Source organism: Penicillium pulvis, assembly GCF_028828015.1.
Source record: "Penicillium pulvis strain IBT 33274 chromosome Unknown contig_3_segment0_segment0, whole genome shotgun sequence".
NCBI lineage: Eukaryota > Fungi > Ascomycota > Eurotiomycetes > Eurotiales > Aspergillaceae > Penicillium > Penicillium pulvis.
The window spans coordinates 422,555-437,591 of record NW_026643077.1 but is presented as its reverse complement, the minus strand read 5'-3'; the positions used below and the strand labels follow the sequence as shown (position 1 = coordinate 437,591).

Here is a 15,037-nt window from a genome sequence, read left to right as displayed (position 1 = left end):
CTTCAGGTGTGGATAGCTAGTCATCTCCTCTTCGGAGATTTTGCTACGTTTCCAAGCCCGGACCCACGGATATGCATTAATATCAGCAATACTGAACTTTCCAAGGCCATTTCCAGCAAGATGTTCTCGGGGCTCGCCGGTCAGGCGCCCGGAAAGGTGGAGCTCAAGTACGTTGTAAACTCGGAGTGTCTCGGCCTTGAATTTCTCAATCGCATCTGCAGATATAATTGAATCAATAAAGCTGTTTGCTCGAGATTGCCTGTACCAAGCAATACTGGAGAGGCTTGCTTACAAGGAATCTGTTCAGGAGCAAATCTTCCAAAGTGATTCAGTTGGCCTTGGTTAGGCTGACCCGAAGCATGAGCCACTGCATCACCTGAGACTGTTCTTTGCCATCAGAAAAGCTGAAGTGATTGTCTTTGTCCATCATATCCACGAGATAAAGCATCTCCGCTGATGGCTCCATGACCGGGAAAGGTTGTGCTCCGGTGTTGTTAATGAGAACGGGGATTCTCCCTAGAGAATGAAGTAAGTATACGAGAGCATTGGATCCCACACTCCAAGCTAGAATTCGTACCGGATTGAGTTTCAGAAACTACGGTTTCTTTTGCTCATCAGTGTCAATATCTATGAAGGAAGTTGTCCATTCTAGTCCATAAACGTCCTTTAACTCCTCAAGAAGGATCTGAACTTTTTTCCGTTAGGAGTGGAGCAGGTGATAAGATGCAATCCCTGATACTAGCATCAGCTTCCAATTAAAGTGATGTGATTGATTCTGAGGTACAATACCTTTGCATTCGTGACCGCTTCTGGGGTTATGTCTGTATATAAGCTAGCCATTCTGTGGTGGACTGGTGATAAAGTGAATCTTTTCAGAATCTCAATAGGAGAAGCTGGCGTGAAACACTGCGTTTTACGTGGCAGGGACAAAGCAATACAAACAGCCTCCCGAGAGAAAGAAAGGACAGGGAAAAGGAGGAGCAAAGATATTGTCTTAACGGAACAGTACTAGTTACCTCAGGAATCAACTTCCTGACCTACGTTTTAATTGATAGTTGCCTTTTTTTCGAACTACGTGGCGTGTTACTATCATTGGGCGATAGGCCTACAATGCAACGCTATCAAATTTATGAGCAACCTTGGCGTTGGATGAGCCAATCAGGGGGGACCAGGCACCAATAAAAACGACGATATAATCCTACTAGATGATTATATGCATATTGAATCAATGAAAAACCTTGCCGTCGAACCGGCTAAGGCGGACACCGTTAGCCTAATCCAGCATTTTTCAGGACGAGCTCTAGCAGCAATAACACATTCTACCTGCATACCTATGTCTAGTGTATGATTGCGATTCAAAAAGGCATATAACAGCCTGAAGTTGATTTTTCCGAACTGTAGTAGTACTTGTGTTCACACCAGTCCATTTGGAGCATAACAGATTATTAACGTCTCGGCAGCTTTGATTAATCTAACAATAAAATTACACTTCTATGATCCTCTGCCCAGCTTCCTTCTCTGTAGATATTATTCAAATGACATACTATTCAATGATTAGCATACGTCTTCCACATGAGCGGCAGGGGAGACAAACCGGGATAAAAAGATAAGGGACCTGCTTCTCGTACTCCGTCCACGAAGCACCATACTTATGTCTGCACTTGTTGATATCCCGGATGGTACGGTGTATAATCATGATGCAGAAGAAGACAGGATAAAACCAGGGGAACGGGCTGTTAAAGCCGGTGATCAGGGCCCAAGAGATGGCGAAGAACATATCACAGCTGTAGTGAACCTTGCGAGCCAGACCATACCACCCATCCACAAGGATAGTGTCTCCCTTCTCGGTCACAATAGTCTTGGGGCTGTGGACCTCTTGCCATGGGAGCTGTGGGAAGGTCTTACGCTTCACCCAAGTTCCTCGCTCCATCATACGGAAGGAGTTCTTTTGACCATTGGCGGTATCCCAGACCCAGTACACGAACAGGTAGGAGATGAAGAATGCAGCCAAGGCGGGTTTGCTCCACGCATAAGTGGACGGCTCGTGATTTGCGAGATACAATGTGCAATGACAGTATGACAAGGGAACACCAGCGAGATTCCAGAAAGTCAACATGAATCCGAGCTTTTCTTGATACATATCCCAAGTGGTGGTGATAAGATGCTCTCCTTTGGAGCACGCGTTGGCGTAGGAATAGTGGGCCATAACCAGGAACAGGACCTCACCAGAGACGTAACCGTATCTCTCGTACTGACGGGTAGCAGCCGCACAGCTGAGGCCGAAAAGAATGAACCACGGAATGCGAACCTCGTAGAGCATCTTGAAGTCCAAGATCCCGAAGAGTCGAGGATTGAGCTCAGCACCCATGAAGAAATCGTAAATCGGGTAGCCAGTAATGCGGTGCTGCGTTCCACGAACAAAGGCCTGAATATAGGTGATGAGACTGTTGATGTACCCAGTAAGAATGGCGACAGACATGAGCGGGCCAAACTCATCTAGGAAGGTATAGATGGGAAACAGGCCAGTTCCGTGCAAGACAGCCATGACGAAGATAGTAAAGTAGAAGCTGGTATAGGCAGAGCAGTGGTACTTCAATTGCTTCCCACCGAGGTGGGCAAGAGGCTTGCCGTAGCAGGTGAAGCCGGGCATGAAGACATAACAGGCAGCCTCGAAAATGATGTATGTCCAGTAGATACGCCACGCACGAAAGTGAGGGAAGGCGCCGGTGTAGACAAGATGACCAAGATGCTTCACAAATTCCACAAATGACTGATCTGCTTCTGGGAGAGGGAATTTTCCATCGTAATATGTAGTACCGATCCACATATAATACATCAACAGTGGGAAACCGATCATCAGACCAAGACAACCCAGTGAGCCGCCGAATTCGAAATGACCGGAATAGTCGACCTTGGGGTCCATGCCTGGCTGCCAGCCTCCGATAAGATGTTCCAATGCGAAATCATTTGACTTTGATTCAGAAGCATTTGTAGCAGTGACGGAGTCTTGCTCATTTTGGTGCCGCTTTCGGGGTTTACCCTCAGTAGTTGCAGCCATACTGCGGATTGGCACAGACCAAAGAGGGCTAGGAAAAGATATAAGAGAATAAAAGAAACAAATTTGGAAATTTAAAAGAAGGACAGAGAACCCAAGGAGAAAATGGATTTCAACGAGGCTTCAAGGGCTTAAATATTCCTCGAAATCGACTTGGCTATAGGAGCCGTCCCAATTGGGTTTAGACCCCGATTTCTGAATCCCGGGGACTAACCTCATGCTGGCAGTGGGGCTCAATGGAATGGATCCATCAAAATAGGCGAGACTCGGTTCAGCATAATTGATCCTGGATTTTTATGCAATTCAGCTCATACAATTATCCTTCAGATAAAAGGGATGTGAAAAATGAGAGGTGACCTTTAGTGTTGTATAGTTTAGAACCGACCAATCATGATGTGACGTCATGTGATCTTATCATTAATCATCCGCTGCTTATCAACCCCAATTTGTCTCGTCCCTTCCACCATGACTCTGCTGGGCCAATGAATTACCAGACCCTTAGTATGGCAGGCAATGCCTCCGAGTCACAGCATCAGGGGATAGATGATCAAATCTCCCCTGGCCAGCACCCAGGCGAGCCAGACAGTGTCGCACCGACTCCGCACGCGACAACTACCTCCGCACAGAGCTTCACACCCCGCTCGCTCATTGTCGGCCTCATCATTGGAGCCCTAATCACCTTTTCAAACACATATTTTGGCCTTCAGACAGGATGGATCAGTACGATGGCCATGCCTTCAGCCTTGATCGGCTTCTCGGTCTTCAAGGTGTTGTCTAAGCAGCTATCTTTCCCGTTTACGCCAATCGAGAACGTCCTGATCCAAACCGTCGCCGGGGCCGTGGGAACTATGCCACTCGGATGTGGATTTGTCGGGGTAATTCCTGCCTTGGAGTTCCTATTGAAAGACGGTGAAGATGGGCCGACGGGTGATGGTGGAGATGGCGAGGGCGGGCCCCTCAAGCTCGGGTTCTGGAAACTGGTGGTTTGGAGTCTTGGGGTTTGCTTGTTCGGTGTAGTGTTTGCTGTACCACTACGTAAGGAGGTTATAGTTCGTGAGAAGTTGCGGTTCCCAAGTGGCACTGCGTCTGCGTTGATGCTTCGGGTTCTCCATGGCGCCGGGAAAGATGAAAAAGTTCCAGTGGAAGCCCAAGACCGCCCTATTGAGCTGGCTCAGGAGCGTGCGGTGCCTGTGCCGTCCGCGGAAGCAGAGGGACATCGCCTATTGAAGGACGGAGAGGCTGAAGATCAGGCAACTGATCAAAAGGATTGGCGGTCGAAGATGCGGCTGCTCATCGGTGCATTTGTAGTCTCCGGAATTTATGTGAGGCATCGCACCCATTTGGGCGTTTCCCCAAAGCTCAACTAACTTCTATAGACTTTTTTCTCTTACTTCGTTCCACTTGTCCGTGACATTCCATTATTTGGACTGGGCCTTGCCCATAATTGGCTCTGGACTCTCAACCCATCTCCGGCGTACATTGGCCAAGGAATCATCATGGGCCCCTCAACATGCATGCATATGCTTTTTGGAGCAATTTTGGGGTGGGGTATCCTCTCTCCTCTTGCCAAGGCCCGTGGATGGGCTCCTGGGCCCGTGGACAGCTGGGACGATGGAAGCAAAGCGTGGATCGTTTGGATATCACTGGCGATTATGCTTGCTGATTCCCTCGTCAGCCTCGGCTGGCTAGTCGTCAGACCCTTGGTAAACCATGCTCCCGGATGGATAGCTTGGTTCCGCTCCACTCGACTAGGCAGGTGGATCGCCTTTCGGCTGCAATCACAATCTCACGACCGCTCCTATGTAAATTATTCCGCTCTCAACCCTGGTCAGGATCACGAGAACGAGAACCATGACCCCCACTCCGTCTCAATCGCGGCGGAGCCGGAGGAAGAAGATGCCCCGGCATCTCAGCTCATTTCGACGCGCACTGTGGTCATCTTGCTACCTCTTACCCTGATACTGAACGTCGTTTGCATGCATTTTGTTTTCGGCGACATCATCTCCCCACTACTATCAAGTTTCGCCACACTCCTGGCAGTTCTCCTCTCAATCATGGGTGTCCGGGCCCTTGGCGAAACGGATCTGAACCCAGTATCTGGGATCAGCAAGCTGACACAGCTTCTCTTCTCGCTTGTAACCCCAGCATCCCATTTCTCTCGACGCACAGCTTTGGTGACGAACCTCCTAGCAGGTGCAGTCTCCGAGTCTGGCGCACTACAAGCCGGTGACATGATGCAGGATCTGAAAACAGGCCATCTTCTCGGCGCGAGCCCCAAGGCCCAATTCTACGGCCAGATGATCGGCAGTCTTTTCGGTGCAATCCTCTCTACTGCGGTGTACAAGATGTATGTCAATGTATACGAGATCCCGGGTGAAATGTTCCAAACCCCGACGGCATATGTCTGGATTTTCACTGCCCGACTCGTGACTGGTCAGGGATTACCGGATATGGCATGGCAGGCCTCGGCTATCGCTGGTGTTATCTGGATGGGCCTCACAGCGGTCCGAATCGCCGCTGCGTCTCCTTCATTTGCAGTTGGCGGGAAGCCACCTGCATGGAGAGATTGGATCCCTGGTGGAATTGCCGTCGCCGTTGGTATCTTCAATGTCCCCTCTTTTACACTCGCGAGAGTTATTGGTGGAATCATTGCTTGGTGGTGGGCTCGCAAGCACGCCTCGCCTGCTGATGCAGATCATAATGAGGGCCCCTCTGCACGACCAGAATCTGTTGGTTCTACATCTGGGCAAGAGGGATCCGCTTTGGCTAAACAGGCAGCTGACAAGGCAGACGCAGCGTCTTCGACTGTCGTTGTCTTGGCCTCTGGTCTTATCCTTGGCGAAGGCATTGTGAGCATTGTGAACCTCATTCTTGCAAGTGCAAAGGTTCCTCATCTTTAAACCCCGTTTGTAAATAGAAAAAGGGGCGAAGGGTATACAATTGTATATTCGAATTTCGGTTAAATTTTCACATAATAGAGCAATCAAGCGCTAGCGGGGTTTTTATTCCAATTGTTCTTGGCTAAAATAAGATTGAAAAATAACATTCTATCAAGTATGAACTGGTACATGTCTCAGAACTTTCAAATGGTACAGAGTTCTGGGTATTCCGATTCATTCATTCGCTGTCAAAAATCGTGTATCCATAAAAATAAGGAAGGAGTTGGATGCAACCTCGATTCCTTGGAGAAGAGAACGAACAGGGGGGAAAGGAAGGGAAATGGAAGGGTGATGATGTTTGTAGGGCAAACAAGGGATTCACCGGTAGAAAGCCACCATCCAAACAATCACGACGAAGTGGTGTAAAGAAAAGGAAATTCCATACAAAGACAGTATACAAAGAGATACAAAAGCTCGTTCGTCACAGACGCAGAGAGTGAGTCGTACAGCATAGTGGCAGGCTCATTTCGTCCAACGGGACACAAGACGAGACATACATCTCGAATCTCTAATCTGCAAGGGAGCAGAGCTCAGCTCATAGGGGTATCTCGGGTCATTAACAGCAGATTAGAAGTCCGCATGAACAGGTTTCCTGCTGATTTGGGATTCAGGAGAGCTCGGAGCAGAGCTGGGGATAGCGGGAAGATCGCCTGTAGGAGCGGGCGCTGGAGGCTGTGCTACAGCCAGTGGACTCGATCGAGGCGGGGCTGCGGCGCCAACATTTGGTGGGGAGATGTTGCCTGCGCTGTTACTTCGTTGACGCTGGTTGGCGGGAATTACTGGTCGCTGCATTCCCGGGCCGTAGGGTCCTGGGCTCATGGAACGGGGACCATTATAGCCAGGGCCTGGTGACATTGCCCGTGGACCGGGTCGCATGCCGGGTCCTGGAGACATAGAGCGGGGGCCTGGGGACATAGACCGGGGACCGGGGCTCATAGATCTAGGGACGGGGAATTGCCCGACGGGCGACATTGAACGGCCGGGTCCACCGGCGTATGGGCGAGGTGGGCCACCGTATCCAGGGCCGGCTGGCGATCTTGGCCGGGCGTCTGTGGGATAAAATCGTCCCGAGGGTGGACCGCGACCTCTTGGTGGCATTGGGTGGCCGTTAGGGCCCATGATCGGCGGGCCACGGGGGCCAGGGCCAGGGGCACCAGGTGGCGGACGCGGGCGAGGCTTGACAGGGCGAGAAGACAGGCACGATCTAGGAGCAACTCCTTGCTGAGATCGATCAAGGCGGACGCACAGGGCCTGGGAAGGGATGTTAGTAAAGCTCTCTCCTAGATAAAGTATTTTTTTCACGAAACACTCACCCATCCATCGTCATACTCGTGAAGCATCCGGACGAGGGTGCCGGATAGGAGTTCAAGTTCATCTTCTTGTGACGGGCTGAAGTCCAGTTGTACACGGTACACGTTCAACGGCCCAGGACCAGCACCTCCGCCAACACCTGCGGCAGCAGCACCGCCAGCGATCATTGCTGCTGACGAAACGGAGTCGCCATCAACACTAACGGGGCTAGGCGAGTTTGGTGGACGAACATCCGATTCCATTGATGCAGGTCGATTGGGCTGTGCCGTATCAAATTCGTGGGAGGCTACAGCGGCGGCACCAGCTCCCAAGGCTGCAGCTCCAGCAGCTGTTGATGCGATAGCTGGACCCGAGGGGCCTGAAACTGATGTCGGACTCTGAGAATGCACCGAGGTTGCCGTGCTGGCAGTATTGAAGGGGTTGACCGGGTCCGTGAAAGGATTTTGAGAGCTGGCAGCCGACTTCGGTGGAGTTGGAGGTGGCACATCACCCGTCAGATTGCGCGAGACGACCGCAGCCCCTGCACCAACGCCTGCATCGGCAGCGAAAGTGTTAGCGGTGTTGAAGGAAGCACTGTTGCTCAGATCAGGTGCAAATTGGGTGATCGGGCGAACGTTGAGCTTCGGAGCTTGAGATGGAGTCATTGGCTTAGGAGATGAGAAAGGGGGTAGGTTCTGGGCGCTAAACATCTTCTCATCCATTGGAGGAGGGTCATCTGCCTGGTTGCGCTTCTTCTTTCGGACAATGAAGAAAATCAGAGCCGCAAGCAGACCCACACCTAGAACGACACCAATAGCCACACCAGCTGTTGCGCCCGAGGACAGGCCCGTTGACCCAGAGCTGATCGCTGTGGAGGAGGCTGAAGCAGCGGATTTGGTGGAAGATGCGCTGGCAGTCGCAGCATGTTCGAGGCCATTCACATCCTGGGTAGTAGAGTCGGCTGAGGTTGACGAGGTGGAGGTCACAAAGGATGTTTGAGTCGCAGTCGCACCTGTTTGCGCCTTATCCGTCGTAGTGGTGATAGCTTCAGTGTGCTCGGTTGTGGTGGCCTCTGCTGTTGTCTTTGATTTTTCGGTCTCAGAGGTAGTGGTTTCCTTCTCCGTGGTACTCTCTTTTTCAGACTCCTTGGTAGTTGTTTTGTCCTCCTTGGTAGTAGTTTTGGCCTCTTCGGTAGTCTTTGTTGCCTCTTCTGTGGTCTTGCTCTCTTCCGAGGTCGTCTTCGTAGCAGAGACTCCGACAGCTGGGCCCACACCAACATCCGTGGCCTTTGTCTTCTCCGCCGCAGTCTTGGTATCGGCGCTATCGTTATCATCGCCACCGACTATGGTTGTATAGACGATGATGGTATCATCGTTGTCGTTATGGCCCCGCTCCTCTAGACGCACCTCAAGGGGGTGGTCGTGGGTGTGATGTGCATGCCCGTGCACCATGATGACCGTGAGACTCTTATGAGTATTGAAAAACAAGGTCGATGGGTTGAGATAAATTGGTGTTCACTCCAGAGTGAAAAGCTTCCTAGATCAAGATTTTGCTAAATTCCAACGCGAGTCAGGAACTCTGGAATCGCGCTGTTGAGATAGTCCACACCCGCGTTATGTGGAATGTGGTGTAAATCAAAAGAATGGACGACTAGGACTGATCGAGCACGGCCCGACAGCAGTCTACGAAAAGAATGAGAGGATAACGACGACCAGGTCGTAATGGAATTGTAGAGGAAAAGAGAAGTCGATCAGCGCACTCGATCCCCTCAAATGCGATTCACGAGGGACCGAAATGAGTGCATGTACAACAATGGAGACCCTGACCCGGTATTGGGCTGTTACAGGGACTAACCGGATCTGGGGGTGATCTGTATCCACTTCCAGTGCGATTGGCCTAGTCAATACGGTTCCTGGTATTTTAAAAACAGCCCCATCCATCTTGCATCCGAGAGATTCGAGATTTTTGATCTCAATTTTAAGAGATACAAGCAGTTTCATGATTCATGTGGACCTAGCTCATACAATCTCAGATCCTCGTTCCAGGGTTCTCTGATGCTATGCGAGTTTAATGAGTCTCCTGTTTTCAAGTGAAAAACCTGTGTGATGGCCCCCAAGGGCCCAAGTGCCGTGCAAACGCGGGGCACGGACTCCATTGGCTGTTTCACCTTCGGTTCATCACCGCTTCCCATTGAATAGTGGGTTTACTAATTTCCGGTCTTGCCGGAGACGCTTCGAACGGGGTAAAGTGCCAAATTTAAAAAATTAAAGGGATTTCTTTCGCCCCAGATCGGCACTCTAGCCCACTGTTGATTGTTCTTCTAGCGTAATTAAAACGAGGCTGTGGGAATTGGGATCAGGATTCGTATCCGAGAATGAGTCGATCTCATATAGCATGATTGCCGGAGGCGTTTATAGCCTGCCTCCCGGAAGATCGGAGGAGGCACAGCTGTCAAATTTGTGGCTGAGGGGCATTCCTGTGGCGGTCTCGTCATCGAGATTAAGGTGCGGAGAAATACGAATGCTGGAGAGCCTAAGGGTAATATTGATAAGCGACCGTTGAGATTCGGATATTGCGACCCGCTTACCTCGTCGGCGGAGAGTCGTTGGCTGCTCTCGTAACAGACCAACTGGCGGACTAAGTCTCGGCCCTTGGAGGATGCACCAGGCAAAATATCATCCCAGGACTGCGCTGCGAAGGGGTGGAATTCTACCTTGCCCCAATCTGGCAGCACATGGACTCCCTACTTGCTAGTTATTTCTGGATCAAGCTCCCACGTGGAAAACAGAAGAACTTACTGGCCAGCTAATTTCATCCGGTGTCCCTAGCGTCTGAAAAATGGAGTGGATCAGGGACAGATCACTGCCCAGAGGCCCGGAGTCGAAAAGAGACCGATGGCCTACAACGGTGGATTCCGCTACCACGCATCCTGCCGCCCAGAGATCCAGAGCCGTGCCGTATCCCCGATACCCAAATAGGATCTCCGGAGGGCGGTAGCAAGTCGTGCCCACATCGGTGATTTTTGAATCCGAGGGCTCGGACCCAGCGTCTCCCTCTTTCCAAGAAATCCCAAAATCGGCCAGGTATGCGGGCCCATTGGGAGAGTCCATCAGTATATTTGAGGGCTTAATATCACGATGGATGATCCCCAGCTTGTGAATATGGGCAATGCCAGAGAACATATCCCGTAGGATGGAACGAGTCTGTGAGGCAGTGACCATGTCCCGCCGCAGCAGATGGTCAAAGTCGAACCGCAAAAAGGGAAAACCATGACCAATCGACCTTCATCTAGATTAAATGTCTCAATCAAGGGAATAACGTATTGGTTGGATCCCTCTCGAAGCAGCCGGACCTCACGATGGGCATCGTGGGGAGCTGTCATGAGATGCGGGATAGTGATCTTGATGGCCCGCACCGATCCATCCTGTGCTTTGGTCCGGTAAATTGTTGAGTGAAGCCCATCAAAATGATGAAAGCATGATTTATACTGGCCAAATGTCTCTCCCAGGGTTGATTCGTCTGAGGTAGTAGAATCTGGAAAAACATCCTGGCTTGGGTGTGAGCTGTCATTGGGCACTGCTACAGAGCTGGTAGCCTCCGCTGCGTCAATTGCATTTTGGCAAATCTGATCATATTGCTCCTGCAATAATTGTGGCGTCAAACAGCTGGTCAAAGTACGAGGTTCCTCAAATTTTCAAGAGACGGACCTTGGAAGTAGCGTGGTCATAGGCCTCGTTCTCACATTGCCTGGCTTGCGCTTGGGCCTCAGCAAAGGCATCCGATGAAGATGCCTGCTGATAGGCTAAAGTGCTGGGATGAAGTGTAAGTAAATATCATTTATTCCTGAAAGACTCTGACTGACAGTGACTGGATGGCTCTTAATCGATCTGTGAAACCCAGATTCTTATGCCAATCCATAGCTGTATAAACGGAATTAACCTCGGCGAGCGATTGTGGAACCGCACAATGGCTTCAGGTGACAAGCATTGTGGGCCTGACAATGATGTCATGTGATCCAATAGCGGAGAAAGGCGTCATGCTTGATCTTGTCTGATTGGTGGTGAAATACTGTGCAAGGGCAAAATTATTGCACTGCTACTGCATCTTGCAATGAGTACGAACTAGCAAAATATATTGCCAGCTACAAGCAAGGACATTCAAATAGTGTACATACATCATGCGATCAGCAGGAAAGGGTATAGATCGACGGATGCCCGTTTCCTGTGCCTGAGGCGTCACTTTGACTTTACTGCCGCCACTGGAAACGCTTCAATTACTGTTCAATTACGAGTGAATATCTCGGTAAATTAGCACCTACTATCTCAGTCCATAGCTTCTAAGCCAGTCCCCTCATCCGGTATCGAATTGATTTTCGTGTGTTGTCTAAACTGCAGTGTCGCGCGGCTCTGGGTCATATGTAGTTCTCTCCCCACCGCCTTCCGCCTTCACCCGCCCCCATCCGTCATCCCCAGCGACCAGCCATTTCCCCGTCTTCGGCGGCGATCGAATGCCACTCACCTTCAATCTCAATCCCGCATCATTGGTCTTGGCCACCCCGACAATTCTAACCCCACCGTCACCGATTCCCCTGGTTATGCGCTTCATGCGCTCTACTGACCTTCAACCTTGAAACCATGGAGCTATCCCGGCAGGAATACCCAGCGCTGCTGGTCAGTTCACTTCTCCAAGCTGCCGAGTCCCTGTGCTCAAGCTACAATGTTCTGACGATCGGTGATACCACCATTTCTAGGCCACCTTGCACCCTAGCCAAGCTAACAATGTCCTCACCGATCGCATTCGTGTAATAAATAAGATCCACTCAGATATCGCAGACTTTCTCCAGGTATGATGGAGCAGTGCTTAAATCCCCGCTATATCCCTCAAGTCACATTCTTGAACATTGCGGGGCCCCAGTGCTGACATGGTATAAGGAACGGCGTCGCGTGGAGGAGGCATACACCCAAGGCTTGCGAAAGCTGGCCAATCGCCCTAGCCTGGACAATGGTGCCGCACTTGGGTAAGTACATTGTGCCCTTAGAGGGCTAGCCCGTTGGTACGGATTGTTATGCGATTCTAACTAGCGTCCAGCGTTTTCCAAATCCCTTGGCAGCGCATCATTCACGCGACCGAGGCACTCGCTACATCGCACGAGACCCTTGCGACGAAGATCGAGGAAGATGTCGAACGCCCTCTTAGGGAATACAGCACTAAGAACCGCGACATGCAGTCAATGCCCGGAATCCAAAGCAATCTTGCGGGTTTGGCCAAAAGCATCGAGGCGGCTCAGGATAAAGTAGAAAAGGCCAAGAAGAAGAGCACCAAGAACCCAAAACAGCTGGCAACTGCAGTTGCCGCCGCAGAAGAGGTCAGCCAGCAGTGGGATTCGCGTGCGCCTTTTGTATTTGAGCAGCTTCAAGCTGCAGATGAAGGTCGACTCAACCACCTGCGAGACGTGCTCACGCAGCTAGAAACCCATGAGGTGGATCAAATCGAGCGCGGTCGGCAGGCTGCTGAGAGTTGTCTGAATGTTCTTCTGAACGTGCAGACTGCAGATGAGATCCAAACATTTGCTGCTAAAATGAAGGGATCGCGCATCCCAGCCTCGTCAGCCGTGCCTCGAGGAGAACCTCCCCTCCCCGAAACGCCTCCAGCGCCTACTCAGTCAGCTTTTGAGACTCCAACCACTACGCCGCTGGCACCTCCGTCGCATATTCACGACGATGCGGATAGCCAGCGTTCAGAAAGATCAGAGAGACAGACGCCTACTCCTACACCCCCTGGTTAGTTTACAACTCCAGTCATGAAGTTTTCACTTGTCTCTAACATTGAAACAGCTCCAGAACCACAGCCACGAAATATCGCATTGGGTGGGCTAAGGCGACTCGGTACTGTCATGGGCAGACGGAAGAGCATGGTCATACCGTCAGGTTCGTCCTTCGACAGGAAGGCAGAGAAGAAGCGCAGTCCATTTGCACCTTTCAAGAGATCCGATTCATCGAGAGATATGCAAATCCCCGAATCACCTCCATCCACTGCAGACCGTCCCGGCACATCGATGACCGAGGAAGAATATACACGAACCCCTAGCGTGTCGCATGATCAAACCGCAGGGGAGGCTTTTGCTCCCGCTCCGATTGCACAGCCATTCCCAACTACAACCAACGGCGCCTCGCCAGAAGCCCACTCCGGATTGATTAGGAATGGCACCGATCCTTCGCACGTTGATTCAGAAGGGTTCACTGAGCGCCCCTCGACAGTAGATGAAGTTACTCGTGCCCAGAGGGAAGCCGCCGGACTGGATGAGTCTGGTATGAATTTGACAATCCGTGATCAACCTATTTTCGAAGACGAAAGCCAGGCCAAGCAAGCCATGGATGAGATGGCAAATACTCTTCGCTTGCGAGCTCCGCAGTCTGTTATGAGACGGAATGCGGGTACTATCCGCGGTCGCCGTGACGTTCGCAATACAGTTTTTATTGCAAACCCGGGTAACGAGTTGGCTCCTAATCCACTTGCATCTGATGCGTACTCTCCATCCTCTCCGATCAGACACGCTCCTTCTATGAGCACTGCCACGGACGACCATGCCGTTTCGGACACCACCTCGGTCCGCTCGGGGCACACTACGCACGGCCAGACCTTCAGCATGCATCCTGAGCTATATGAGCCCGGTCTGAATGCATCAATAATCGAGACCGTCAACGCATGGTTTTCGGAGGGCCAGGTGACCAAGTCCTCTGTGATGGGTGAGCTTGCTCTAGCCCACAACGTTGCGCCAGGCTTTGCAGCAGACTCCTTGCGCATTCGTCTGGATAATTTCCCTCTGCTGGAGAAGGTCGCTGCAAACCCTCACTTCGTTCATGAAACTAAAGACGCTGGCGATGAGAAGCGGGGCGAGTATGAACTGCAGCTGGGCAGCATTTCTCGGCCCATGCCAACAGTGGCCTTCAAGTACCAATTGCATCTCGACCCTAGCAGCGCATCCTCTTACTGCCCTGTTGTCTTTAAACCAGCTTGGAACCTGCAGGAATCCCAAGCCAGTGCTATCATTTTCTACTCATTGAATTCAGCCTTTGTATCGCAACCTATGGAATCCATCACTTTAAAGAACGTGATCTTGACTGTGGGCTTGGACATCGCCGCTGAAGACGAAATAACCAAGCAACCCCGCGAGAGTGTTGCGCATGCAACCAGCGCCGTCATGCACCCGAACGCTGGCGCTACTTTCCGCCGCAAGAATTCTACTGTCACTTGGAGAATACCTGAGCTTGAAGTCAAGGCCCCTGGCTCCGGTGACGACGGCAAGTTCCTTGTTCGCTTTTCCACATCCACCCCTGGCCCTCGCAGGGGCAATGTCGAAGCAAAGTTCGAGCTCCACACTACCGAGTCCGCCTCTCGACTTGGCGTCAGTCGTGCTGTTTCGGAGTCCCCTCAGCAAGAAAGTGATCCTTTCGCTGATAGTGGGAAACAATCCCCGGCCCCAGTCAACTGGCAAGAGGTCCCAACCAGCCGCAAGCTGGTTGGCGGAAAATATGTCTCCGCTTAGGAGACTATATGACAGAAATGCTTGCTTTCGTGTTCGTATATACCTTGATTGCATTCGTTGTCTTTTCTCTCTTTTACATCTCTTTCCTTCTTCTCTTATATATGCGTATCTTGGCCGACATTCACGTTATGGAATGGAGGAAAAGTCGGGCTCGACGCTGTTGCTTTCTTTTCTATTCCCCCAGTTTCTTGCAAATAGCGCTTTCTA

General features: G+C 51.2%; 5 protein-coding genes across 5 annotated transcripts; 2 read left to right on the top strand and 3 right to left on the bottom strand.

The window, feature by feature from the left end:
• Positions 1-1,531: 1,531 nt before the first annotated feature.
• Positions 1,532-3,058, bottom strand: N7503_006311 (ERG4/ERG24 ergosterol biosynthesis protein; the record flags this gene model as incomplete). Its single annotated transcript, XM_057065858.1, has 2 exons — positions 1,532-1,543; positions 1,595-3,058. The coding sequence occupies 2 exons, from the start codon at positions 3,056-3,058 to the stop codon at positions 1,532-1,534; spliced, it is 1,476 nt and encodes a 491-aa protein (XP_056921327.1).
• Positions 3,059-3,537: 479 nt separating this feature from the next.
• Positions 3,538-5,955, top strand: N7503_006310 (OPT family oligopeptide transporter; the record flags this gene model as incomplete). The annotated part of the gene is made up of 2 exons (XM_057065857.1): positions 3,538-4,377; positions 4,432-5,955. The coding sequence occupies 2 exons, from the start codon at positions 3,538-3,540 to the stop codon at positions 5,953-5,955; spliced, it is 2,364 nt and encodes a 787-aa protein (XP_056921326.1).
• Positions 5,956-6,561: 606 nt separating this feature from the next.
• On the bottom strand, positions 6,562-8,735 carry N7503_006309 (SH3 domain protein; the record flags this gene model as incomplete). The annotated part of the gene is made up of 2 exons (XM_057065856.1): positions 6,562-7,245; positions 7,308-8,735. 2 exons carry the CDS (start codon positions 8,733-8,735, stop codon positions 6,562-6,564), a joined length of 2,112 nt encoding a protein of 703 aa, XP_056921325.1.
• Positions 8,736-9,783: 1,048 nt separating this feature from the next.
• N7503_006308 (putative cell division protein kinase (Ctk1)) lies at positions 9,784-11,202 on the bottom strand (the record flags this gene model as incomplete). Its single annotated transcript, XM_057065855.1, has 6 exons — positions 9,784-9,816; positions 9,872-10,027; positions 10,083-10,487; positions 10,637-10,924; positions 10,992-11,094; positions 11,147-11,202. The coding sequence occupies 6 exons, from the start codon at positions 11,200-11,202 to the stop codon at positions 9,784-9,786; spliced, it is 1,041 nt and encodes a 346-aa protein (XP_056921324.1).
• Positions 11,203-11,918: 716 nt separating this feature from the next.
• On the top strand, positions 11,919-14,830 carry N7503_006307 (uncharacterized protein; the record flags this gene model as incomplete). Its single annotated transcript, XM_057065854.1, has 5 exons — positions 11,919-11,954; positions 12,035-12,127; positions 12,216-12,301; positions 12,373-13,064; positions 13,119-14,830. The coding sequence occupies 5 exons, from the start codon at positions 11,919-11,921 to the stop codon at positions 14,828-14,830; spliced, it is 2,619 nt and encodes an 872-aa protein (XP_056921323.1).
• Positions 14,831-15,037: the final 207 nt, after the last annotated feature.